The sequence below is a fragment of the Cyrtonyx montezumae genome, unplaced genomic scaffold (genome assembly GCF_038088225.1).
Source record: "Cyrtonyx montezumae isolate F1298 unplaced genomic scaffold, pur_monq_1.0 scaffold_24, whole genome shotgun sequence".
Lineage (NCBI taxonomy): Eukaryota > Metazoa > Chordata > Aves > Galliformes > Odontophoridae > Cyrtonyx > Cyrtonyx montezumae.
The window spans coordinates 4,244,859-4,271,315 of NW_027071981.1; the positions used below are offsets into that span (position 1 = coordinate 4,244,859).

General features: G+C 41.9%; 1 protein-coding gene across 2 annotated transcripts in view; it reads left to right on the forward strand.

Annotated features, from left to right (window-relative positions):
- Window positions 1-26,457, forward strand: part of MACROD2 (mono-ADP ribosylhydrolase 2) — an 840,242-nt gene that overhangs the window by 24,070 nt on the left and 789,715 nt on the right. For both annotated transcript variants that reach the window (XM_065739549.1, XM_065739548.1), the window contains exon 3: window positions 4,313-4,420. In XM_065739549.1, the coding sequence (XP_065595621.1) occupies window positions 4,313-4,420 (108 nt within the window). The remainder of the gene's footprint in view (window positions 1-4,312; window positions 4,421-26,457) is intronic.

Genomic DNA, 26,457 nt, shown 5'->3' on the forward strand with positions numbered 1-26,457 from the left:
GATATAAAAAAAAACAACAACTGCACGATTTGAAAAGGAACAGTAACTTTACTAAATCTAATAAAATTGAACAATTGAGAGAGAAATGAAGTTTCCAAACCAAAAGCTGTGAGCTTACATTAAGGAGGATCTGCAGGGGAAGCACACGTGCTAAAGCTCCACGGAAGCCGCCCAGGCAGAGCGCCGCCTGGCGTCCGTGCGGAGCTCCGCCCCTCTGCTGCTCCCAACAGCATTAACTCCTTCACTGCTGCGTGATGCTCTGATGTGGAATACCGGCATCCAAACCACAAAACCACAACAATGTGCTTGAGTATGCGCAGATTGTTGGCGTGCACGTGGGGCGGTTTTATGCCTTGTCTCACTTCGTAAGTTTGTGAATATTCCATTTCCCTCCCTGCTTAATAATGTTCTGTGTGTCAGTTAGTTCTTTGAGTTCATCTCAGCCTGCAAGCTGCTGGAGGAGAGTACTGCTGATGCCTTTAGCTAAGGGTCTTGATCTGATTAGGGGCAGGGATGGCATTAAGTAGTCATTAGGGATGTATCCTCAGCAATCCGGATATCCAGACTTCACATGAGCATACCTTGTAAGATTTTCTTGAGTTAATTAATGAAAACAAATCCCCAAATATATAGCATTTTCTGAAGCATTTATGCTTTCCATTACTGAAGCCTTAAAGGGTATCTTCATTTTTAATCTGAGGGGCTATTTTTTAGTGCAGGGGTTTGGTTTCTCTTCATGTCAAGAGTTAGGAGTGAAGGTGTAAGTCTAAATCTTCTTTTTCTCAGGTTCATGTGCTGTGGGTGTCTGTTGGCCTGTGTTTGTGAGGTTTTTTTGTTGACATGTCTGTGATGTTGGACAGCTGTAGATGCAAGTTGGTGTGTTCTGTTACTCTTCTATGACACTACACTGCATCTTGCTGATGTGCAGTCATCCAAGTGTAGGTACAGCAGGTGTGGTTCAGAGCACCTCAGAAGTTAGTGAGAACTGACTTCACAATGATAAGGGCCCAAATAAAGCAGAAGCTTTATCATGTAAAGACTGAATTTTAACACTCAGTTCACACATTTTGTCCTGAAAGCTTCTCATACTCACAATCACAGAACAAGAACAGAAATCTGTTCCATTTGGAGTCTGTGGTATCTTAATCTGGTGTCTTGGACTGCCTGTCTAAGAAGTGGACTTTGTAATTGCCCTAGTTTTTTTGGGGGGGACCTGATCTGTCTGAATGTTCCTGGCTTTCCAACTGTTCTGCCTTCAGGATTTGCTCTAGGAAAAAGTTTTGAGACAGACTTGAAAGTTTGCTGAGCAGGTTGTCTTCTCTGCAGATATTTCCTAGGGGTGTCCTGTGAATTATGGACCCATCTGCTGTCTGCTCTGCCTTTTGATCAGGTATCATGAGCACCAGTAAGGGGTGGGGATGATGCAAATTCTTGTTCCATACCTTCATCTGAAGACTGGTGTTACATAGCAACCACTTCAGAGGATTAATTTCTTGAGGGTGTATGTACAGCTCTTTCTTCAGATCAAGAAATAATTTGGTACAAGTGCAAGAGCCTGTCATGCTTGGATTTCTGTTAGTGTGTGAGTATTGTGTGTGCTGTGTGTCCTCTGTGGAACAAGCAGTGCTGTGCAACATCTGGCTTGTCCTTGCTGAGGTACAGTGCAATAACTGCAACAGATGAGTTTCCTGGGCATATTTGAGGGCAGTGCATCATTCTTAATGACAAATTTGAGATTCAGTATTACCTTACAGAGCAGACAGAAGTGCGTGTGGTCAAGGAAGAGATGGGAAACAAAATGAGAAGTGAGTTTTATGATCACCAGAAATGACCTCACTGTCCTTGCCAAGACGACTACTTTGATTACAGGAGAAGGAAATGTTCCCAATAAGAAATCAGTTTAACTTCATAAGGAAAAACTATCTGCCAGTCCCAGAGATCTGACAGATAGCCATGCAACTATTGGTATTATGTTGGGGTTATTCTTTTAATCAGAGGTGTATTAATAGACTTGTCAAGTGTGCTTGTCTGTGAATGAGACTTGGCTCTCCAGGACTCCCTTCAGTGTTAAGCATCTTTCTGCAGCAACCAAAATGAGATAGTGAAAGCTAAAATTCACTCTGGTACCAGAATGTTTATGGAAAGAAGTGAGGGAAATCTGTTGCAGACGTACCGGCAGCCTGTGTGTTTAGTGCTGAGCTGTATTATAAGTGTCCAGGAGCTGTGGGACAGGTAAGGGACTTGCTGAAGAGGCTGTGGTAGATCATCAAAAATCCAGGTTATGGATTTTTTTTTATCTTGTGAGGTAGCAAATTTACTAATTTTTTTTTTTTTTTTTTTTTTCTGTGGGGAAGGAATCTTGGTAGTAGCTCTCCTGAACTGTATTCAGCACTTGTGAAGAGTGAGAACTAGAGGTGAACATGACGGCAACGTGGGATAGAGATTAGGAGTCAGTGATTGCATTGTGTGGCATCTTACAGGAGCTGTGAGACCTTGCTGGTAAATTAGCAAAGGAAGGGATATCTGTGCTCTGCTTCTGACCCAGAGATCAGTAGTAATGACAATTAGCTTTTATATTCCATGGTACTTGTTCTCTTTCTGGCTCTTAATGGTGTTGTTTTTTTGTAGTTCTGCATGATATTGCCACAAATAACCCAGTCATCCAAAATGTGTTTGCTAATAAACTTGAAATGGTTTAGTTTGGAGAATGGTGTTTGGTTTGATGTTATTTTGTGTTGCAGTCTCTTGGCATATGGTGGGCTATGGTGTTGCATTTGGCTGTATGTCAGTGGGACGTTTGCTAGGGAAGGATGGGGAGGAAAACTGTCCTGCCCACTAACAGAATGTGGTTAAGAGGAAAGCAGGTAACAGATCATCCTCTGTAAATGAGTCAGAGGTTGATTTCAATGTGACTCAGCAGCTAGCTGCAATGCTTACCTTATGAGGAAAAGATGGTGAATGGTATAATGTCTGTTTGGTTAGGATAATAAGATTTTTAATAGGATATAAAAACAGTAATACTATTTGTTCTGGTGAATGTGCAGAGGCAGTAGGAATTTAGGAGTTAAATAAGGGAATGAAATTATTTTATGCTACAAGTGTGTATGTGTGGGTAGCCCTGTACTCATGTAAGTCACAGAGATAGTGTATCTTTTGCTGGAGGAGGCAGGGATGTTGTGCTTAGCTGATCCAAGCTAGAAGTATGCAAGATTGGTTATTTTGAAGTGGCTGAGATAAAATAAATGCAACTTATTTCTATTCGTGTTTGCTTATAATGCAGATGAATTTGAGCTGATATTGTCTGATTTGTGCAAGTTGATTAAAATGAAGATTAATCAGGAAACTAGAGGGCCAGACTCATTTTCTTTCACCACCTCATTACATTTCCTTGAATTTATTTTACTAAAAAATGAATAATTGTTTTGAGAATTGAAAGCTGTTTTGCCCTTAGACATCACTTCAGGAGTTCCAGTTCTGTAATTCTGTTTCTGGCCAATATATGAGCTCAGGCCTCTTCGTTATGATGGACAGAGGTGATTTTCAGAAACACAGTTAAGCAGTCCTTCCTTTTTTCTTACCTTACTCAAATAATTAGCAAAGTTGTAGCCTTGCACTGTAAGAAATGTTAAACTTACTGGCTAGTATGTATGTGTGGAAGTATTGGAGGTAGGTGAACTACCCTGCACGTAGATTATAAGGCTAGTGAAGTTCATTCTGATGCAAAAACAAAGAGTGTACCAGAATAAGGGAGCTATTATAACACTGTTGGCCAAGGAAGCAGTTGAAAGCTTATGTATGTGGAGTCTTCAACCTCTGCCTGGTGGAGCAGGTGACAGAGCTCTGAGTTTCAATTACTGGTGTTTCTGTTTAGGTTTTTCTCCTCATTGTCTGTTGACAGGTCCCCTTCTGAATTCTGGCTCTGGCAACCTGCATTTTCCTGTGCTTTCAGAAAGATCCTGAATAATTCTGGGTTGAATAACTTAACTGCTTCAAGTGGGAGGATGGTCTTAACTAATTCTACTTGTTTTCTGTCATTCTGTACCCTTGTGACTACTAAGAAAACTCACTGGATGAAGGTATCTCTGAAAAGTATGTGTGTGTCTACTTCTCCTCAGCCCAACAGCGTTTGGGTGAAGGTTGTGCTGCACTCAAGATCAGCAGGAGGATGCCATGGGCTGTTGCTGCCCTCGTGAGGCTAAACTGGGACAAGCTGTTCACCCACGGCAGACCTGTAACTGGGGCTAATGATCTGTGCTCTAAACATTCGTCTTCCTGTCATGATGATGACCTACTGTATCCCTTGTTTTTGTAGGTGAGAATGCTAAAGAAGATGTGCAGGGGAAGAGAAGTTTGAGTGAGAAAGTGTCTCTGTACAGAGGTGACATCACACTGCTTGAGGTTGATGCCATTGTTAATGCAGGTAGGTGGCTGAATGTTGTGTTGGCTAGAAAGCCTTCATTGCAAGGATATCCATGTAGCAAGCTTGAACTCTGGAAAGTTACATAAAATTGCTGTGTCCTGTGGAAACCTGTTGGAAACTCAGCATGCTTTATTCCCTCTGTTCATTTTGTGTGCCTTTATTGTGATAGGGGTTATTGTGGAACTAGAATACCACGGTCACTAAGTAAAAAAAAAAAAAATAATGATCTTGTGTCTTTTTTTACTTAGCTTGAATGACTGGGAGTTCACTCTTGATATTGGCAGAAAACTGCACTTCAATGCTGAGTTACTGCAGTACATTCCAGTCTGGTTTTTAAATTGAGCCATTTGAGGACTAGATAATGTGAAAATCTTTTAACAGTAAGATGATAGCAAGAGTGACATACTGTTTTTTTATGGTCTGAATGTTTGCTTTCTTGTAGAGAGATTGTACCTTTTGAGTTTTTGTTGTTACCTATAGAGCTCTAAATGTTTTAAGACCTCTCTTGGTTTAGTGACTGAAGTAAAGAAATGTGCATAGCATCTTGTGATAAAAAAAGGAAAAAGATGAGAATAATTTTTATTACAGTGCTTATGCAATTACTTTGTCTTTGTCTATTGGGTGATAATAATCTAATTTGGCTACTTGAGAAACACTGTGGGAAGATTTTCCTCCTGCTCCCGCCCCTCCCCCTCAAATATTAGCTCTACTCCCCAACCCCAGAAATGTGTGGCTTGTGTGTCTTCAGACTGTTTGCTTTTTTTTCCCTTAGTATCTGGTTGATGTTGTCATTATTAGGAATACCAATCCATTTACAACAACTAATTGTTGGTGTTAGTCATCTATTGGAAGGAAACCTACTGCATTTTTCTCTGTAATGGAGTAAAGTGCAGAGATCCCCAGAGTTGTGCTGGGCAAACTGATGTGCTTGTCTACAATGGTAAAAAGTTATATGGAGATGCTGGAGCTCGTGTGTAAAGAGTATGCTCATGCACTTGGGTTGCTTGGTACTTTTCCCTCTCAGCGTAGCTCCCCACTTCAGAGTGGAGTGAAGATAGAGGGTTTACTGGAGTACAAGTAGAAGCATTCAGTTACGTTGAAACGTCTTTTGGAACTGTAACAAGAAAAGATGGTATCTGCAAGCAAAAGTTTTTAAGAATCTTGTAGTTTACTGACACACACAAGTCTTTCTAAATAACAGACAATACAGTAGCATCTGTGTGGTAACATTTCTTTCCTCCCTGTGTTGGGGAGGCTCTGAAGCTTTAGTTACATAAATTTTTTTGTTTATTCTTTCAAGATGGTATGTCCAATAGTGCTTGTGCTGACTTCATTATTCTACAGTGGGTCAATATTTGCATACTTTCTTTTTATTTATTATATTATGTGGAGGTTCTCCTTACTCATGGAGGCCCCTTGAATTGCAGATTGGGACTGGCTGCAGATTAGTTTTGGAATGGAAATTGTTTGCTTTTCTTGACTTAGAGGGCTTTTTTTCTTTTTGAAATGTCAAAAACTCTACAGTTCTAGTTCAGAAATTGTCTGTGATCAGAATGAGGATCTGCTTTCTGGCTTCCACGGAATGACTGAGATGCAGAGTGACTGAAAAAGGAGATGATGTGACATTTAGCTAAAACTATTCTCAGTTATGTACCTCTGTGAACATGTTATTCTTGCAGAATGGTTCCCTAAAATGCCCTTGTCAGTGATTGTATTGCAGGCAGGTATTAGTTTAACTTAATGTTTTGCCTTAAGCATCCTGTTAAATTCCTTTCCCTCTTTTTGTAAAGAAATCTGTAGAGATGTGTATAAAAATCTCAATTTTAGTATTATATTTTCATATTCTTTAAGTATTACACTCCCTATTACACGGAATTTGATCTTGGCTCTGAACAAGCTATTTCCTTCTACCTCTGCTTGGGTGCTCTCTCTGTATCTGAAGCATGGACAGTGGGATATTAAGAAGTTCTCATGACTGAGGTAGGCCTAATGTAGTAATACTAATTATGATATTTTCAGAGGCTGTGGAAGAACTGAATAGAGCTTACTCTGCTAACTTTTAGGCTTCTTCTGATCTTTTTTTTTAATGTAGACTATCTAATCCAAAATATAGAAATAAGCAGCAGAAGTGTCAGTAAGGCTTAAAGATAAATTGTGAATTATTTTTAATATCAGCTAAGGTGTGTATGTATTCTGGGCTCCCCAGTTCAAAACAGACAGAGATCTCTTAGAAGGAGTGCAGTGGAGGGTCTCAAAGATGGTGAAGGGCCTGGAGCACCTCCTGTATGAGGAAAGACTGAGAGACCTGAGGCTGTTCAGCCTTTGGAAGACTGAGGGGGGGATCTGATTCATGTTTGTAAATATCTAAAGGGAGGTGGGAGGCAAATGGGTGAGGCCAGGCTCTTCTCGGTGGTGCATAGCAGTAGGACAAAGAGCAATGGCCTAAAACTTGAAAATAGAAAGTTGAGTATTAACATGCAGAAGAACTTCTTTACAGTGAAGGTGACAGCACTGGAACAGGCTGCCCAGGGAGGTGATGGAGTCTCCTTCTGTGGAGATATTCAACTGGACACCTACCAGTGTGATCTATGGTAGGGAGCTGCTTTAGCAGGGAGTTGGACTCTGTGCTCTCTGGAGATTCCTTCCAGCCCCTGCAATTCTGTGATTAATTTTTTTTTAATGAATGTTTAAGGAGGTAATGGTACTTTTGCTATTTATGCTATAGTAATGTGGTAGCTGCTTAATTTCAAGTAGAAACAGGAGCTTTGTTTTGAAAGTGGGTGTTTTTATGTGTGACTGTGTAGCCATGTATATTAAATAGCAGTTCATCACTGCTGGCCTCATGTATAAATTCACTTGTTACCTGTTAAATCTTACTGTCAAGTTGTAAGATAAGATGATGTATATTAATATGCTTGTGAGTTAGATTTACTAGGAGCAAGATAAAGAGGAAAATGGAGCAGTGGGGGAGGGGAGGAGGGGGAGATATTACTCTTTTTCATTTGATTGGGAAGGGCTGTGACTTGCAGAACACTGCAAAAAGTGTTAATTCTTAGCTTTGAAAAATATTCTTAGGTAGAGGTACAAAAGTACAGTACTGAGAAAAAAAATCTTTCATATCTGGGAAAAAAAGAATATCCCTTCTCTATTCAAGTTGATTTTTGTTGATGTCTATAGTATTATTGGTATATTAGCAACTATCCCTTGCTGCAGTTAGAGCAATGAGGTTTCTCCCCTCAGTGAGCCATGCTTGAGCACTGGAGTCTCCTCGAACTCTCCCAAATCAGGTGGAAAAACTATTGCCTTTTAAAGGGAATGTTGTTTTCCATTTTGAGAAAACAAATGATACATAAAAATCTTAGTCTGATAAATAGCAAGAAGAGTTAGTGAAGAAAATAAGTGAACTTCTTATATCCCTTTCCTGGTAGGAAAGCAGGCCAGGAAGTTCATAGGTTCATAGGTTCATTAGGTTGGAAAGGACCTACAAGATCATCTAGTCCAACCATCCTCCTATCACTATCCCTACCCAACTACTAAATCAAATCCCTTAGCACCTCATCTAAACGCTTCTTGAACAGCACTAGGGATGGTGCCTCACCCACCTCCCTAGGCAGGCCATCCCAGTGCCTGACCACTCTTTCAGAGAAAAAATGTTTCCTCAGGTCTAATCTAAATCTTCCCTGGCGCAACTTGTGGCCATTCCCTCTCGTCCTGTCGTTATTTATCAGGGAGAAGAGGCCCACCCCCTCCTCATCACAGCCCCCCTTCAGGAAGTGAGAGAGTGCAATAAGGTCTCTTCTGAGCCTCCTCTTCTCCAGACTAAACAATCCCAGCTCCCTCAGCCGCTCCTCATAAGACTTGTGCTCCAGACCCCTCACCAGTTTTGTTGCCCTTCTCTGAACACGCTCCAGGGCCTCAATGTCCTTCTTGTAGTGAGGGGCCCAAAACTGAACACAGTACTTGAGGTGTGGCTGTACCAGAGCTGAGCACAAAGTGACTTACATCTGAGCCTTTCAGAAAATGAAGAGTTTCAAACACTTGTCCTGCTGTCTGTTCTTGTCCTGGCACTGGAGATGTGTCGAACTGGGAAATCCTCACTGTCCTACCAAGTCTCAACTCTTCCTGGTGGAAGATGCCTTTCCTCCCTCAAGCTTCTGACTTCAGAACCACATTTAATCATTTGACTCTAGCACTAAGATGTTTCTTAATTTTCCTTACTGGACTCTTGACCTTAAAGTATAAATTGAACACTTAATTTTGAGACATCGCATTTCTCTCGTCTCAAATTACATGTCAGGGTAGAAGTACCACACATAGAGGGTGTGAGCTGAATATATTATTGCTGAGCTATGCTTAAACCAACGTGTGGCTACAGTCAGTGGCTGAACCATGCCATTCCACATAAAAAGCTTGTTAATGTGCAATCATTCGCTACAGTTGCCTTGAACTGGGTGCTTAATGAACAGGTGGGGAAAAAAGGATTTCAAATCTGGAATAGATCTGACACCAGGCAATTTCACTGATTACTAATCCATTTCATTTGCCAACTTAATTTATCAAGCAAAGTGTTCATCTTGCAGCTTCTGAAGTAGAAATTACTTCAGCAGTGTCCTGTCTGAATGTTATGAAGGTGTTTGAGTTGGTAGCTGGCCCTGTAGTAGCATCGTGTGTATGCTAATTCCCTGCACCCCTAAGTTACTTCTAGGATTTTTTTTTTGCATGGAATATTTGCATTTATCAGCACTAATTTTTTTCAACTGAGCTAAATGTGTGAATATTTACAACAGAAGCTTCTTACTGAGTCTTGTTCTAGTAGCATGTTTTTAAAGCATGACTTGTTTTATCTACAGTATTCAGATAGGAGAACTGAAAACTGGCATTGAAATCACAAAGTCAGCTGGCATCTGCCTATGTATCTTGCACTTCTGTTATTTCCTCGGGGGAATAGAACCAATAATGCTTTAAAATTGTTAATTTGGGTTTCATCTCTAGCATGAGCAGGCTGAGGTGTTAATCAAAGGTTTCTCAGGTTAAATTACAGTTAGTGCATTTATATTTATGTACATAATCCAAGATTCATTTATACGTATTTCCCATTTATTGAACAGAGAAGTCAACAGAAGTCATTGTTGGAATGGGTAATTCTCAGTAATCCTGATATTTGTGGGTATCTTTGTTACTGCTTTCTGCAACAAATGCGCTGAATGTGTCAGGTGAGCAGTAGACATGGTTAAACTTTTCATCTGCTTTGTTTAATCCGATTTCTCTATAGTTCTTCTCTTTAATGCTCTGTTTGACAGAAAACTAAAGAAGTGTCCGAAGTAACAGTGATAAAGGGAATGTAACCAAAGAAAAGTATGCCTAGAGGTTCAGTTCCATTAAGGTGGATTACTGAAGCCACTGTCTTGGACAAACAGATTTTGCTCTCAGGATGTGATGAAGGCTTAATGTTGGGGAGACTGACTTCAGAAATGCACTGCAGCAAATAGGATCACTGGAGCGCTTGAGGTTGAAGAAAATGAACTGCAAACAGTAAAATAAAATAACACCTGTAGTTTTCTCTATAAAGTTAATGCAGTGTAATAGTTGGGTGCTCACTGATCTGCTGTATCAGTGTTTCGATAGGGATGCTACCATGGCAGGAACTGTAAAGAAAGCAGATGCTGGAAGGTCTTGCCTTCGTGTCCCTCAGTGTTGTATATTAGCTAGCACCTGAAGTCCTCTGAAACTTCAAAAGTTTCAAAAAGGAGATAAACTTTAACATGGAGTATGAGTTTGGTTGGTTCATTTTTGTACTGGCTGTTTTTGTCAGGTGTGTTACTCACCTGATCACTTTGAAAACCCGAAGGTGTTGCAGTGCATTTAAATGAGAAATCTGTGATGCTAAGAAAATCCTTATCTTCTGTGTGCTGTACATCCTGCAAGTCTGCTTCCAACAGCATCATTTAACTAGCAGAGATGAGTTGTTCCTCAGGCATGGCCTGCACTGTGCCTGGGAGCTGCTGGCACCAGGGGATGGGGGAAAGGCACTTAACTTTCAGGGGTCCCTGCACTAACAGGCTGTGGAATGAGATGAGGGCTTCTGTCAAAGCAAGCTGAGGTTGAAAGCAATGTTGTTTGGCTTTCCAGGGAGTGGAATGAGGTGGAGGTACAGAATACTGAAGTACCCTGGCACAAAGTCAGGTGGGCAAGCATCTTCTCTGACTGGGTTCTGCATAGCTTGAGAGTTACCTGGTAATCTAACATGAAGCAGGCAAGGTGAGGGGCCTGATCTAACCTGATGGCCCATAGCACATGTATTTAGTTATCAGCTTGATCTTAACATAGCTAGTGCTTTCAGGGCACCTGTGTGCCTACTGAAACCAGTATGATGATCTTATTTCCTTGTGCTTTGATTGCTGAGCCTATTCAGTCCCATATTGTCTCTAGAGTTCATGAGGAAAGGACTACCTACATAAATGATGCTGATATTTTTGTGTAAACTAAACAAAGTGTCTGAGTGCTGTATGAACATGGAGAAAACATTTCTAGTAGCATCTTTAATACTTCTGAAACAGAGTGGTTAGCAATTTAAGGTGTTAGAAGCATGGTTGTTGATTTGGCAGGTTCAGGGCTAACTCTTGGAGTTATAATACAATAGTCTTTGTGCTTTCATTTGATCTCCTTCTCAGATTTGTGCCTGGCCACTCAAATTGGGCACATGCTGATCCCTAAGCACAGAGGCTGCATGCAGTGGAGCAGGGCAGAGCTGGGAGGGTTATGCTGGGGATGGAGGCTGCCAGCTGTGCTTGTTACAGGTAATAGTGACAGGTCTTCTTTCTGTCCCACCTTTACCTTCTCTGTCTTGTGACACTGCTGCTTTTTATTCTTTGTGTTTTGAGGTACTGGTAACTTAAAGCCTTGTTCCTCCTTGGAAGTCTTTTCTGTATTTTGGGATTAGAATGTGGATTTTACTGGATGTCAGGCCACTGTGTTTATTGATCCTTCTTGCTGTGGTTACTCTGGAATTTTTCTGTATGTCTTTTCTGGGGTAAAACTAATGACACATGAGTAAAACGCTGGTGAAGTTGGATTTCTTCAAGTCAGTCTTGCAAATGGGGTGCGTGAGGAGTGCCATGAGTGCTTTCTGACAGCAGGTGGCAATAGCTCTACTGTTATTGGGAAGCCACTTGCTTCTGTACCTTAATTTTCTTTGGATATCAAGACAGTAATGACTTAAGCTGAAGAAACAAAATGCATGTATTCTAAGGCTGCTTGTTGGATGGGCTATTGGTGTGGCTTGCACTTATTAAATGTCTGCTCCATTACATGTATTTAATGGGTGTTTGATAGAGAATGTGGGAGATGTGAGATTTGGAAAAGCCTTCAGTTCCTCTTTTACTTCACAGAAGAATATGTCTAGGATGGACCTTGCTTTCAAAGTGGTCTGTCCTGTGTCTGACAGTGGGACTGTCATCTTCAGTGGTGTGATGGATGTGTAAGGAGCTAGTTGAGATCTTACTGCATCATTATGCTTTGTTTCATAATATTAAATCCACTTTTAATCAGGACTTGGGATTATCTGAAGGATTTTTTTTTAAGCTGATAGTTGCCACAGCATGTTCTGAGTTAAGGTATGGGTGCAGAGTGGTGTTTTTTCAACTGTTTGCTTTTAAATAAATAATCAAGATTCCTGTAACTGAAAGCTGATAGGACACAAGCCTCCTCTGCCATGCCTACAAAATCTTGGCAGGTGGGCTGAGGTTGTGCATGTTGTGCTAATATCATCTCTCCATCCTTCTGACCACGTGTATCTGTTTGCTCTTTATTATGTTTTATAACTGTAAACTGCTGAGATGGACTAGGCTCTGGATTTGTAGGGATTGTACACTGGCTGACATCACACTGAGCTAAGTAATGCTGTAGTGTTAGCATGGGAATTAGTATTTCTATGCAAATCTTAATCCCATTAAACATATGCTCTTAAATTGAATGAGGGAAAACATGGTCTGATCAGAGCAACTGAACTTCAGGTTTATCTCGTCTCAGTGGTACACTCAGAGAACAGGATAGCTGCTTGCTTAAAGTTGTAATGAGTACTGATGCTGAAAAATACTGTTGTGTTAGGGGGCCCTGCCAGTCTCCTCTTCCTTCCCCTTTGCCAGGAGGCAGTGCTCTGGCTTAATTTTTGCAGCTGCCAAGTAGAAGATGGATGCCTCGTCTTCCACCCTTTAATTTCTAGTTGCATATTTGTCTAGAGTTTTGCTATTTGCTGTAAAATTTGGGAAGCTTTTTAAGACTATTAGTCACTTTAAGCATAGCTTTGATCACTTGTTACATACATAATTATGGACTCCAAGGTGAGGGCTGGGCCTGATTTTGACCTATGGCTGTTGGAAACAGACTCTCCTCATAGACGGAAGAGATTTCTATGTGATGTTGCAAAAGCAGAAGCTGTGTTTCTTCAGAATTCAAACTCTCTCTCACTAAAGGATCACTTCTACGAGTATGGCCTGCATTTTAAACCTGGACTCCAGCCCCCTTCGTGTGACCTGCTGTCACAATCACTGCAGGTGGTAACTGCAGGTAAATGCATGTCTCAGAGCGCAGTGGAGGTTTGCAAAAGCAGCATTTGCCTGTGAGCTCAACCATGCTGGTGAGTGTTTGTAACGTGTTGCAGTATGTGCCCAGACACCTGTGCATTTACATGCTGTTGTTCAGAGTTGTGAAATACATTGGGCTGTATGCAGGGATTATTTTAATTACAGTTCTGAAAATGCAGTGGATTCCTTTGCTTCCTCCAGAACCGTGCTGTGATGAGTGGTACGTCTCTTGCTCTTGTAAAGTTTATGCTTTGAAGTGACAAGAATGTTAAAATATGACTTCAGTATCTCCTGACTGCACTGTGGCTTGCACAATGTGCTCGAGTGTCTGTGAGAGGGGTGTCCTGTGCTCCTCTGTTTGTTGGATGCCTTCTCCTTGGTGTGGCCCAGTGGCTGCAGAGGAGCTAGTAAGGCTCTGCTCCTCCCCTGCACGCTGGCTGCTCTCTGGACTGCCTCTAGGGCAGGGGTCTCGTAACAAAGGAGTTAGTCAGCTCTTCTAGGAGCTATGTTGTAATGGCCTTTATTTTTGTGGTGGTTTCAGTGGTGATGCTTCAAAGCCTGGGGCTCCTATTGCCTATTGTGTCTGAGTAGTTGAAGTTTGTGAAAAGTATTGATTCAGACAACTTAGGATTACTGCTCCTTCTCCCTCCTGTCACTTGTATGCCTATGCTGCAGTAACTTCAATCCAGCATACAATATGAATCACTTAAATATGCCTCCGTAGCACCTTTTATGCTCTACAGTTGGATCCTATATAGTAATAAAAGGAAGCAGTTCTTATCTGGTGTACCTACTTGCAGGCTGTTTCAAAAAGATGGTTGTCGGCTGCACTGGGTTTCTATTTAGAACTTTTTGCATTTCAAATCTGCTTTTAAGGGCATAAGAAATGCTTTTAGATTTAAAGTGTGAAGCATATTGCTTTTTTTCAAGAGAGCTATACTCTTGTCATGTGAAATAAAAGTTATTTCAGAAAGATGTGCTATTGCTTTCAACTGCCTCACATTGGCTTATAGGGGAGCGTAACTCTTCCAATGACTTAATGTGCTAGATGATAATAACTGGCAATCCATTTCTTTTATGTTGCTACGAATTTGTGGTGTATAGCCCATTTTAGAGAAGCTGGTTGGCTTTTCATCCTGTTGGTTTCGGCTCGCTTTGTACTGATTGCATTAGACGGTATGGTCCGCATCTGCTTGACTAATTCTGGACTTCTGCAAATCCAAGTACTGATATTAGTCTTTCTGAACTTAAAATTGTTTTATATTGCATTCCTGAATAGTCAGCCAGTGAAAAATGGTGACTTTTACCCACTGAATTCTCCAAACTATATTAGATGTAGTAGCAGAATCCAGAATTTATGCATAGCGTATTTCTGAAGTTCCGTGAGGATTTTCAATTTAGCTTGGAAATTAACTTCAAAGTAAAGCATCTGAATCTGCACTGGGACTGGGCTGAGCTGGAACAGATACTGAAGTTAGTTCTCCTTTCACTCCTTGGCAGATAACTCAGCACTTAGAGATGTTTGCTGCATGGTGACAAACCTCAGGCTTTCAGAGAGCGGAGAGATGGGCATTAAGGCTATTGGGGCACAACTGAAATATCTCTGACTTGCACCTCATTTCTGGCAAAGGTGAATCTGCTCTGGAGGCCCAGCAGTCTGTGTCAGCAGGCCTTAATGCCCAGAGCTTTAGGCCACTAGTTCACAGCTTCAGACTGGTCCCAGTACCAGCAATAGTTGAAGAAATTACACAAAAAAATCCAACCACCCAACAAAACAAACTCCAAATCCAAAGTGAATTCACTGACAACACAAAGGGATGATTTCAGGTGAGGGCACTTCTCTATATTCCCGTTAGAAACTGAGCATGAGGTTTTGGTTCCTATTTTTCTCGGTGCTTGTGGGTTTTAGTTAGATCTGGCTTTCTCCTCTTTCTCTCTTCATATTGGCATCATTTGACTGAAACCAGGCTCTGAGCCATGGAGCAGAGCTTAGCAGTGTAGCTTTGCAGCAGCTCTGCCACTTTTCCTCTCTCCTCCCCTCCCCTGGTGCTAGCACTTAGTAGAGCAGCTTGCATTGATTGCAGCCTCTTATTTATTTATTTATTTAACTGTTTCTGCCCTTAGCCAATTTGGGAAAAGGATAGATGATAAGAAGTGCATGCTGTTGCCTTTTCTTTCCCTCTCAAAAAGGCCACTGTGAGCTGTTAGGAGACAGCCTCATAATTGCAAATGAGTATCTCAAATCCCAACCTTCAACCTCAGTTTCAGCAGCAGTGGCACCAGCAGTCAGTGAAACTGTAGTGATGCGTTTATAACAATTTTTTTATTATTATTATTCGAGCCTGCGTTAATCATCCCGGAAAGCTGAATTTTATTCTTCTTCTTGGCCTCTTCAGAAATCGAAGGCAGCTTGGTTTTGCCCCAGGGTGAGACTGAAATGGCTGGCTGCTCCATGTCCTTGCTATAGACACTGTGCCTCCGGGACCTCCCCAAGCACCACTGGAGTCACTTCAGATTTTGTAATTCCCTGCTGACAATTAAGTCAATTTGCTGGTGCAGGCATGATGGAGCTAAGCTAGGACGTGTGCCTTTTCTAGCCAGGACATGGAGTGAAAGTTGTCTCTTCTGCTTCATTGGCATCCAAAGCTGAAGCATATTGTTGCCTGTCCCTGAGGAAAGGGTAGATGTAGTACTTAAGGACATGGTTTAGTGGGCAGTATTGATAGGTGGGTGGTTTGACTGGATGATCTTAGATGTCTTTTCCAACCTTGGTGATTCTATGATTCCATCTACTAGGTTTATCTTCACTGGATTTTTTAGTCTTAGATTAGTTGTACTTGTAAGTGCAGGAGGGATCACGGTGGGGAAGAGCTGAGCTTGGTGCAGTAGTTAGCAAAGCATCAACCTTCAGCAAGAGAGCATCCAGCTGGGAGCTTGAGGCCTGTGCCTGGGAGAGGGGATGGTGTGGCCTTGAGACCTTGAGTCTTGGGAGAGGCTACAGATGCTTGGGATCTGTGGAGTGTAAGATTTTATACTCTTGTCCAGCACGGCTTCTGGATCAGGAGTTAATTCTGGAAATACCTCAGCTACATGCAGCTTTCCTAGTGCTAGAAATACTGCTCTGACTTAATGGCTCCTGTTGAAGTTACTGTGCATGGTCTTGCTAAATATATAACTTAATGTTTCTGTTCTAGCTTGGGTCTAATTTCTCTTCAGTCCTTGCCTGAATACTGTTACCAGTTTGAAGTTATTCTGATTAAATGGAGGATGATTTAGCTGTAAAAAGCACTATTTCTTCTGGCTGCTTGTAGAAAAATCAGCAATTGTTTATGATTTTTTGCTTGGGGTTATTGTGCTTTACAGAGGTGGGATCTGTTGGGTTTTTGGTTTTTTTTTTAGTAAAATATTTTGTTGTCAGTGCTGCAGCATCTAACACAGATTTGCACTCATTGGTTTCCTTTGTTAATTTTTTTATTAGCTATACTTTTAGTTATTTTTTCCAAGAATAACAAAATGAATATTCTGCACCATCAGCAAGTTATTTGGTGTTGTACAAGTGTCAGAGATAAAATCCTGTATAATTAGCCAGACTGAAAAGTTTGAAGTTGTGATCGTGAATTCCATTCACTTGCAATATATCTCTTGTGTGTATAATGAACCTCCGAATTAGATTAGAAAATATGCATATAAACCAGAAAGAAGGTTCACTTTTTTCCTTTGGAAACCATGCTGGGAGAGGCTGATATGCTAATGGTTGTAGGTTTTTCATCCATAGGTATCTAAACCACGTAATCTCAAGAATCAGAAGTCCAAATCTGGTACTTCTGAAGCACTTTTCTTCTCCTTTGTCCAAAATGCTTGCTTTCCAAAATGCATGGTTGAGTCTTTTCAGTTCCAATGCATTATTCTTCTGAAATTTAATATCTGCCCTGTGTATAATATGCCTGCATCATATCAGATAGTGCTTGCAAGCTATAAAAATGCTGGTTTTAAATAAAGTAGTTAGGCAGATTGAATAGATTGGAGTTGGAACCTTAGAACTGGGAAAGCTATGCAAGTTTTTAAATTGAAGTGTAGGCGCATTCGCACTTGGGTTGAATTGCTTATATATAATTTAAGGATATATAGCTCTTTTTTTCCAAGAGTTGCATTTCTCATTGAAATATTCTTCCAGTGTTTAATAATAAGGCACTAATTTTTATTCTTTTTAAGGGCTGCTTTGTAATCACTGTAGTTCATTATTTCAGCTTCAAAGTGTAGTCTGTACAGAGCCAATGAGGTGTATCCACACTGAGAAATTAAGCAATAATCATGTAGTTTGGTGTTTCAACAGGCTTTGTTCATTAGTGAGTACAATGATCCATTGTAAGTACATGCTGTAGTCACGATGTTCTTAAGAGTCTGAAATTCAGACTCACTAGAATAATCTGAAGTATGTTCCTGCCTGTAGTGGTACTGCCAAGAGTACCAAATACACTTAAATGTGTCTTGCTGCAAGGACAGCTGTTGTGCATAGTCATTATGGGGAGAATATTGGAAATGGTGGGATACTTCCATGTGTGCATGCGTGGCTTTGGAGTTACTAGTAACGTGTGCTTGTGCTGTGATAGAGAATAACCACAGACACATTAGAGTGATTGGAATAGCTTTGCAAATAAAACAACTGAAAAACTTGGAGCGAGAAACGGAGAAATGAAAACAGTGAACACTGAGGAAGACAAAGAAAGGAGGAACGAGGGAGGGAGGGAAGGAAGTCAGTGCTTTAATGCAGGTGGGCAGATGCAGGAAAAGCTGCTAGTGGTTTGAATTACTGAAGCTCATCCAGCAACTCCAGCCACTCATGTCACAGTGACTAAGACAATGCCTACTGGTTGTGAAGCCCTTTGAGTAAGGGCTGAGGAGGGGATGCTTTGCATTCCTGAGAACACTGGGATGTGCTACAGATGCGAGTGGGAGGAGATGGGAGGGGGTTGGGGTGGTTTCACCAGGGTGCTGTGGTCTGGGGCTGTAATAGTTCAGCAATTTGGGAGCTTCTGGGCAATAAAAGCACTGAGCTCTTCTGTTTCCGAGAGGGGAACCTGTCTGTATGCTCAGCTGCTCCCCTGGAAGCTGCCAACCTCAGGCTGTCCTGGTCACATGTAGAATCCTGTGATTCAGCCATTCAGGGGAATTTCTGGAAGCTTTTCTACCTTAATGAGGCAAACCAGTATATAAATAGACTTTTATCAAAGGTGCCTGGATCTCCTGAGTCTGGAATCCTTGTGCAAGGGCTCTGGTGCAGGCAGGCGTGGCACAGTCGCCTGGTGTGTAGCAGTATTTAGCCAGAGAAACTAAAAGCAAAGTGCTAACTCACCCGATTAACTGCCAGTGTTTGTATCTGATCCTACTAAATGGCAAACTGTATAAAAACCACCCTTGCCTTTGTCTTCTATCATGAGCAAATGATTGGTGATACCAGACTGACATTTGTAAACCTTCTTGCTTCTTAACAAGCGCTAAACGTTTTCTAAATGGAGGCAGAGTTCAAATCTGCTTTTATTAGTCACTCTGAGCAGAGCGCTGAATGTTACCGTGCGGGTTTTGGGTCGCTAGAGTGTGCTGCGAGCCCGGCACTGCGCGTGTCCTGCTGTGTGCTGCCTGCCTTCCCCGGTCTGCTGCCCTGCTGTCTCCTGGGTAACTCCAGCCAGCCCCTTGCTATTTCCTTTGTGCTGCACCCTGCTCCCCAAGGAAGGTGGCTCTCCATCTACCTGGTGTCCCATGGGACACAGTGTGTCCCTGGGTCCCGCAGCATCGCAGCGTTTGGCCGAGCTGGGAGCATTGCTGGTGTGTCACTGAGCCGCTGCAGGCGGTTATGGGGCCAGGCTGGTGGGCTTTGTGCTGAAGGAAAACACAGACCTGCTGCACAGGCCAGGGTGTGGAAGGAGCGTGGTCAGTGCATCGCTTGGAAATGGAGTCGTTCTCATTATCGTACGGTTCTGCTGCTTAAAATAAATGTGGCTAGCTGTCTGTCCTATGGTAGAGATGAACAAATTGGAAGCAGCTACTTTGTCTATTTAATGCTTTTCTGCTTGGTAAGGAAGACCTCGGCTAAATCCTTTTCATGCTTTTGGACAAGGCTGAGATGGTTGGAATATGTAGCTTGAGGACAAATCTGAAACTGTGTTTAAAAAAAAAAAAGTAATTAAAAGATATTTTTATTACTTCTACTGTCCTGCCTAATTTTAATTAAGTTCATCCTCTGCTGAGAATTGCAGCCTGAAAAAGCAGTGAGAAATCCATAATGTCTTCCCACGGATGAAGATCGCAGCTGACAATTTGCTGCCGCGGGCGTGCTGTGGGTTCCTGCCCTAAGAATGAAAGCACGGGGAGTGGTTTCTTTAGGGACAGGTCTGAGCAGGGCTCAAGGGGCATTACGAGCCCTAAAGCTTTGAAAAATATCTCAAGACCTCTCCTCCATGCAAGTGAATGTATATTTTTTGAAGAAATAACTTGAAAACCAAAAGCCAACTGATGAGCAGCACCGTTGCATGTGTGTTCCTGTACGTCTACGTTCTGCAAAGAGTGAAAGGAGTAATAAATTTGGGTGTGTTGTTTAATGCTGAGCTGCCAAACAGTCCTGTACCAGGAAGAAGTCAGCCTGACCCCTGTGCACACAAGGGATTATAGCAGCTGCTGAGGACCGGGCTGCTGCCTGCAGCTGCATGCATGTCTCTGCTCCTGGCCCCGTGTCTTGCCCTCTAAAGCAGGCAGGCATCTTGCACAACAGAAAACTGTGGGGGTATGGGCAAGGATTAGGACAGTGAGGAAGAAAGAGGGAAAGAAAAATAAAACACTTGGAAGTGCCTCCTTTCCCACCTCTTCGGATAGTTTAGCCCTTATGCAGGAGTGGGTTGTCCAACTACCTGCTGTCTCTTTCAGCTGAGCACGCGGGTAAAGCGGCCAAATCAGACAGGCAGGATCCTAAGTGGGATTTGTGTTTTATGGCAACACGATAACGCTGTTTAATCTGGAAATAGTTAGGGCTGCTAATATGTCTGGAATTTCTGCCAGATGGTCATTTTCTTGTCTAGAGTGATACGAGCTGCAGTGGGGTGGGGGAGAAACCACCTCTGCAAGCAGGTCCAGCAGCTTTGCCCTGCTCATGCACCGCGTGCAGCTCCTTTGTCCTGCATCTGTAATTGGATGGCCTGAACCCAGGTTTGGCACAGTGGACTTGGAAGTGTGCACATTCTCTTCCCACGTTGGGGAGGGGATGGATGCTTCTTATTAATTTTTGCTCCGCTAATGTGAGAAATATGTTTTTGGGTTTGTTTTTTTTTTCTTCTGAGCGATATGTTAAAGTTGTAAGTTTTCTTGGAAAGCTAGTGAATGGAACATGCCTATGAAGAGATTAAAGTAATTATACTGCAATGCTCCGCTAGAAGCAGAGAGCAGTGTGGGATAAAATTATTTGGATAGAGGCCAAAGCCAAATTTTGTTCCATTTTAAACTAAAACTAATTAAAGTTGTCAGGGCTTACAGTGGTCAAAGGTTGCTCAGCTGCTGCTTGAAATAAATGAGTCTTTTTTCTCAATCAGTAACGCTACAGTTCTGTGCTTCCTGTCATCCTCGTGAGTCCGAGAACCTTCTGAAATAAGTATGGATGTTTACTTCTGTGTTTGTCCACGTTAGTGTGCCAATTAGCATGTGTTGGTCCTAATGTGGAGCTAACAGCCTCACCTGTGAACGCCTCACTGGTTCGTAGTCTTTTCTCTGTGCCTGCCTTCCCTCTGTTGCTTTATTTCATTTGTGCAGAGAATTTCTTGTGAAGAAATGTCTTGAAGCAGTCCCCCGGTGACTCCTTCCAGAAAAACTGATTAGGGCAATGGTGTATATTATTTAAATCCACTGTACAAGATTGTGAACAAATAGTTTCCTAGTTTGTGAAGTCTGATAGAACAGTAAATCTCTGCAATAGCCTTAATTTGTAAAAAGTGATATGCCAACTGCATGGTTGACCTGAGATTTTGTTAAAGGAGCTGTTCGTCATAAGGACAGTTGTGAGTTGGCCAGCTTGAAGTGGTGCATCCATCCTGGAGCTCTGCTGTTTGTTTTTGTGTTGTTTTTATCACACTGAATATATTCCTTCCTCATAAAAGCACTGATGTGTCGTCGCTCAAAACATGCTTACAGCATTTTCAGGAATGGAGAGCATGTGCTCGCTGTCGGTAGCGATGTTACTAATGAGAAACTGTGCAAGGAATAAGTTGCAGAGAGTAGGAATTTCTTTGGTGTAATGCATGTGTCAAAGTGCATGTACTCAGGGTTTGATACTGGAATGTTAAAAATTGAATTACCGCAGTCCTGTATTTCATAGTTGGAGGCTGGGAGGTTTGAAAATGTGTTTGGATATTGGAAGTGTCATGTTGAGAGCTGAGAAGACATGGAGTAAAAGAGACTGACATCAGGCAGATCGACTTGCTGAAATGCTGAATGTATTTTACTTTCAAATACCACTTTTTAATAAACTTTAGATGTAAAGTTTCACCTAGCTTTACTGTTGACTTACCATAAAACTTAGATGTCAAGCCTGACTGGCTAAATTCCAACTCAGATAATTAATAACTTGCCCTTGCAAATTCGTGTGGGGTTTTTTATTCCTTACTTCTCCTACCCTGAGCAACTTTGAAGTATGCTGCCTGTGTATTTTACTATGTGATATCTATCTTGAAAAATGTTCTAAAGAGGGCTGAGGAGGCGAGCCTGGAAGCATGCAATGGAGTTGCACGCCTGTTGACTTCCTATGCTTTGGAATGCCTCAACTTCAATGTTCTGTTGAAGATACTGGGTTGAAATGTCTTTGCTTATTAGTCCTAGGAAGTAAAAACAGCTTAGCTGGGTGTTGAGAGGTGCTTTTATGGCTTTTAACCATGTTGCCAAGATATTTTTCATATATTGCATGTGCTAGACCTATGAGATCAAACAGGTTGTGTAAGACTTGCTTTGACTTTCCAGCGTCTATGTATAATTTTAGTAATAAAATGTAGGCATAATTGTGAAGCAATGCTGTTGTCTTTCCTGTGAATTTTGGTTGTAGAGCTAGCACATAAATCCTTAACTGTTCGCTGTAAGCTTTCAGCAGTAAATTCTTTTCAGCGGCACAGAAGAGACTTATTTGACCAGACTACAGTGGCGATCTAGAGTGAGACTGACAAAGCCCATGGGACTGAGATAACTCTTGGTTGCAGCAGGTGCTTGCTAAGCTGGGATTTAGCAATTTGTTGCTTCAAACTGTAAGCAAGGCAACCAGTCTGACCATAGCGTTTCTGCGGTGTTTGTTCCAGAATGTCCAGTGCATAACATTAAAAAGAAACAAAATCATTTTTACTTTTTAAAAGGGAAAAAAAATGCTGAGTGCATTGGGAGGAGCAAGGAAGTGTAATTACCATAGACAGAAAAATCTTAAAGGCATTTAGAGCAGCAGTAATAATAATAAAAACCTTAAATTTGCTATAGGCTTAGGCTGGGTGCTGTCTGTACGTGCTTCCCATCTGAGAGACCTGCTCACTGCTCAGCTGTGACACTTGTTCCATGTTTGCCTAGAGCTTTGTTTGTCTTTGCAGAAGAGAAGTGCAGCTTGCCTACAGTGTTGAAGGGGATGTGGCACTTGTCCTCTTCCTCCAACATCGATTGGTGGCCTTAAAATGCTAACTTTGCTGCAAAATTTGTTTTGTTTGCTATCGCTGCTGCAAAGTTCCCACACCAGATCTTTACCCACAAGTGCCCTATTCTGGCCATCTCTGCCTGCAGTGTGGGAGGGAGAGTTGGCTGCCTTCGGTCATTTGGAGGAACAGAGCTAACTTCAATGTCAAACTTCTCAACTTCTACATCTCCGCACTGTGAAAGTGATTAGACAGATTCATAGGCAGCAGGTCACAAATGTGTAGTGAAAGGACTGGATGGAGACATCCTTAATGGAGCAATGTGAGGATAGGCAGGGGGAGGACTGCAGGCACTTGCCAGCTGAGCTGTTCTCCCTGAGCAGCGTCCCCTGTTGCTTCCACCAGGAGGAAAATCCTGGGCTAGGACAGATCATTAGCCTTACCCCATAAGGCATTTCTTCCTCTCAAGAGAATTTCTGAGTAGGTTGCTCTCTTTCTTAAAAAAAAAAAATAAACTGCTCTGGCTTCTTGAGGCAGATTCATTTCCCCTCTCTGCCTCTGTCATCAGGAATTAGTTTAAATTTGCATAAAACGCGGACAAAATTCTTCCATGTTATTTCTTACAGCCCTGATGTCTAGAACCATCTTCTCCTTGAAGGAATAAATGTTGCAAACTAAGCCCACCTTTTCTAAATACTTTTTCCATGTGCTGCAGCTGAAATAATTGAACTGCCAGTTATGTAGCTATCTGGGATGTCATGGAGTGGTACGTATCCTTACGCACTCGCGCTCTAGTAGTTAACAAAGCCAGCCTGAAGCTGGCCGCTGTGTTCCTAGAAACGGCAATAGACAAATGGTTTTGAGTGATCTCAGTGTGGTATCTGCTGAGAACTTGCTACAGGGAATACCCATTAAAATGGAGACACATGGATTTCTTTAACGTGGCTCAGGAGGGTGTGCGCAAAGAAACCATTACACTGACTCAGTGTACAGAGTGCCCTTAAGATTCTTTTCTTGTTGCCAGATTTTTTGCAAATTCAGTTTAAAAATCTGTGCTGAGTTGCTAACAGTATCTGGAATCCTTATGTTAATCGCTAAAACCCACAAGCCCCTGAACAAGCAAACAAATCGCAGAAGTCATGGATTAGCTTGTTATGCTGTCCTGGATGACTTGTTTTTCAGTATGCTCGCAGGGATTGGTTTCTGCTGCCCACTGGATACTTAATCCTGCTTTTAAAACTGAAATCTGGCGGGGAAGGTACTCAGTCTTCCTTTCTAGAACAGAAAGATCATATTGTATATCAAACAGCCATTGAAATGGATGTGAATGCCTGTTTATGGCAGCTCTAAAGCTTGTTGTAGCTTTCCGTGTGTGTTTGGGGTTTGTGTAGGTCAATTCGATGACTGCTGGTGCGAGGTAGGAGAGAAGAGAGTTTTGAGGCAGAAATTGCGGTGGTTTTTGTTTCATTTTGTTGGAATGTGAGGATTGAGGTATGTGGATAAAGGAGGCATGCCTTCAAAGGGTGCCAGATCAGTGACCGCTGTATGGAAATTACACGGCTTGTTTCACCCCTGAAGTTCTCAAACCTTCATTACTCCTAGTGCAGAACTTTGCTGGGTGAAAGAGTACGCACATATCCAAGGCTCACTTTTGCCTTTGGCTGCCTCATTAGAAGCACTGAATATCTCATGCATAACTAAAGTGGACGTTTCCTTTGCTACTGATAACTAGGAAATCTGCTCTTTGTGTTCCACACCGGCACTTGGCTAAAAACTCAACAGCTCGCGGTGTAGCACCGTGGGGCTCACTGGGTGGCCCAGGGTTGTGTGTGAGGAGCTCTGTCCGGCTGCTGCTGGCCTGCAAGGCACAAGTGAGACCTGTGCTTTCCCGTCAGTCTGATACAGAGTGGAAGCTGCCCGCCTCACACACAAATGCTTTCGCTTTCATCTGCGGTCTGCAGCTGAAGGACAAAGGGGGGATTTTCAAAAGCCGTAATGAGAGTCAGGAGTTGAAATCCCATTGACTTGTGATGAAGGCTGGGGGGTAGGCACTCTCGTTGCGCATCAGAAACTTCTCTCCTTTACCCTTGTTGCCCGGGTCGCTGGCCCTGGAGATGTCCCCGTGCTGCCTCCTGTGCTCCTCTGGCAACAGAAGCTGTTTGGAGACCTTTGTGTTTGGTATCTTGCACTTGGTTTTAAAACAACAGGGATCCAGGAATCCGAAATTCAGACTGGGAAGCGTTGGCCTGTTGTGAAGTTATGTAGGGAGAGAGAATCTCGTTTTGCTATTTTGAGGCCACAGTGAGTGCCTCTGTTTATTTCCTGAGTTATTTTAGGGGTTAAGACAGATGCATCTGTTGAAGATGCAACTCTTACTCCACTTATTTATTTTTGAAAGAGGTCTGTGGATGCATTATGGATGAAGCTGGAGGCCAAGTGCTTTTAAAAAAGTTTATCTTGCATAGTCATGCTATATACAAATGTGCAATCCATACTTCTACTGTTGTCCACCTTTTTGCTCGTGGCTGTGCTCCATGATTTGATAATTGATGTCTTTCATATGCGTATACATAATGATGAATGACCATATTATAGAACTACACAAATGCAGCACTGGGCAGTACTAGGAGCACTGTAAGCTCACCATTTTTTTTCAGTTAGGTTGCACAAGTGCCCGTGGCTTGACTGAACTGGTTTTTGCCCAAGCTGCTCTCCCATAAGGGCTGCCTGTGAAACAGTTTGTTCTGGCAAGTTCATCCCCTCATCTGTGTGCAAAACTTACTGTTATGTTGGATGTGAATTCTTTTCCTATCAGAAACTTCAGTATCACAGACACTAGCACTGTTTCTGTAATGTTTCAGCATGATCCATATGGTGGGTGTTCTTCCTAAAAGTTGGACATTATTTTGCTTAACCTGAACATTTACTACTGGCATACTAAATTGAGGTCTCTGTAATATTCAGCTGTTCTGTCTGTATGTTTATAATTATGTAACTTTATTTTGGGTTTGATCTTTCCATTATATAAACTTTTGTCAGTTTAAGAATGGATTATGAAAGCTCAAATTGGGAGAAAATTGTCTTGGGTGCCTCTGAAAAAAAAAAAAAAAGCCCTGAACATAAGCGTAGAAGCATGGTAATATCTTCATCACTATAAAATGTTTATTTTTAAGAAGAAAAGACTATGAAGAGGGGGAGGGGGAAGGCAGGGAACAGTTTTAACCATCTGAGCAATGATTTGCTGGCTGTAGCCAGTAGTGTTTTTGTACTGAAGATGGACAGCTACCTCATACGTTTCCTTCCCTGGCTGTCTTCTGTGGCTTATGTAACACTTTCCCAAAATCTCAGCTGTTTTCAGAGTGTTTCAATAACTGAGAAATGTGACAGAAGGTTATTAAAAAGTAGAGATCTTGAAAGTCTCCAGAATAATTAAAATGCATAAAACAAGTAAGTAGCAGATGGCAAGCAAATGTTTGAATTAAACCAATAACTCCTTAAATACATAACCCTAACAGCTAATGTACTGACATGGCAGACTGTACCAGAATTCCTGTCAGCATTGTTTTAATGATTGCAAGAGCTGAAATAATGTTAGAACTATATTAAAAATAATAAAATTCATTAGCATGGTTTAGGTTTCATCCCATCCTCACTCATTCCCACTGCATGGATTTTCTTTTTCCTGCTGGCATTGCAAACCATTGCATGGTTTATTATTTCAGGTTTGTATTTTGGTTTTGGACTTTGCACAGTAGCATTACCAGCTCAAAAATGTCCTGTCAATTTTTTTTCCATATTGGTGAAACTAAGGACC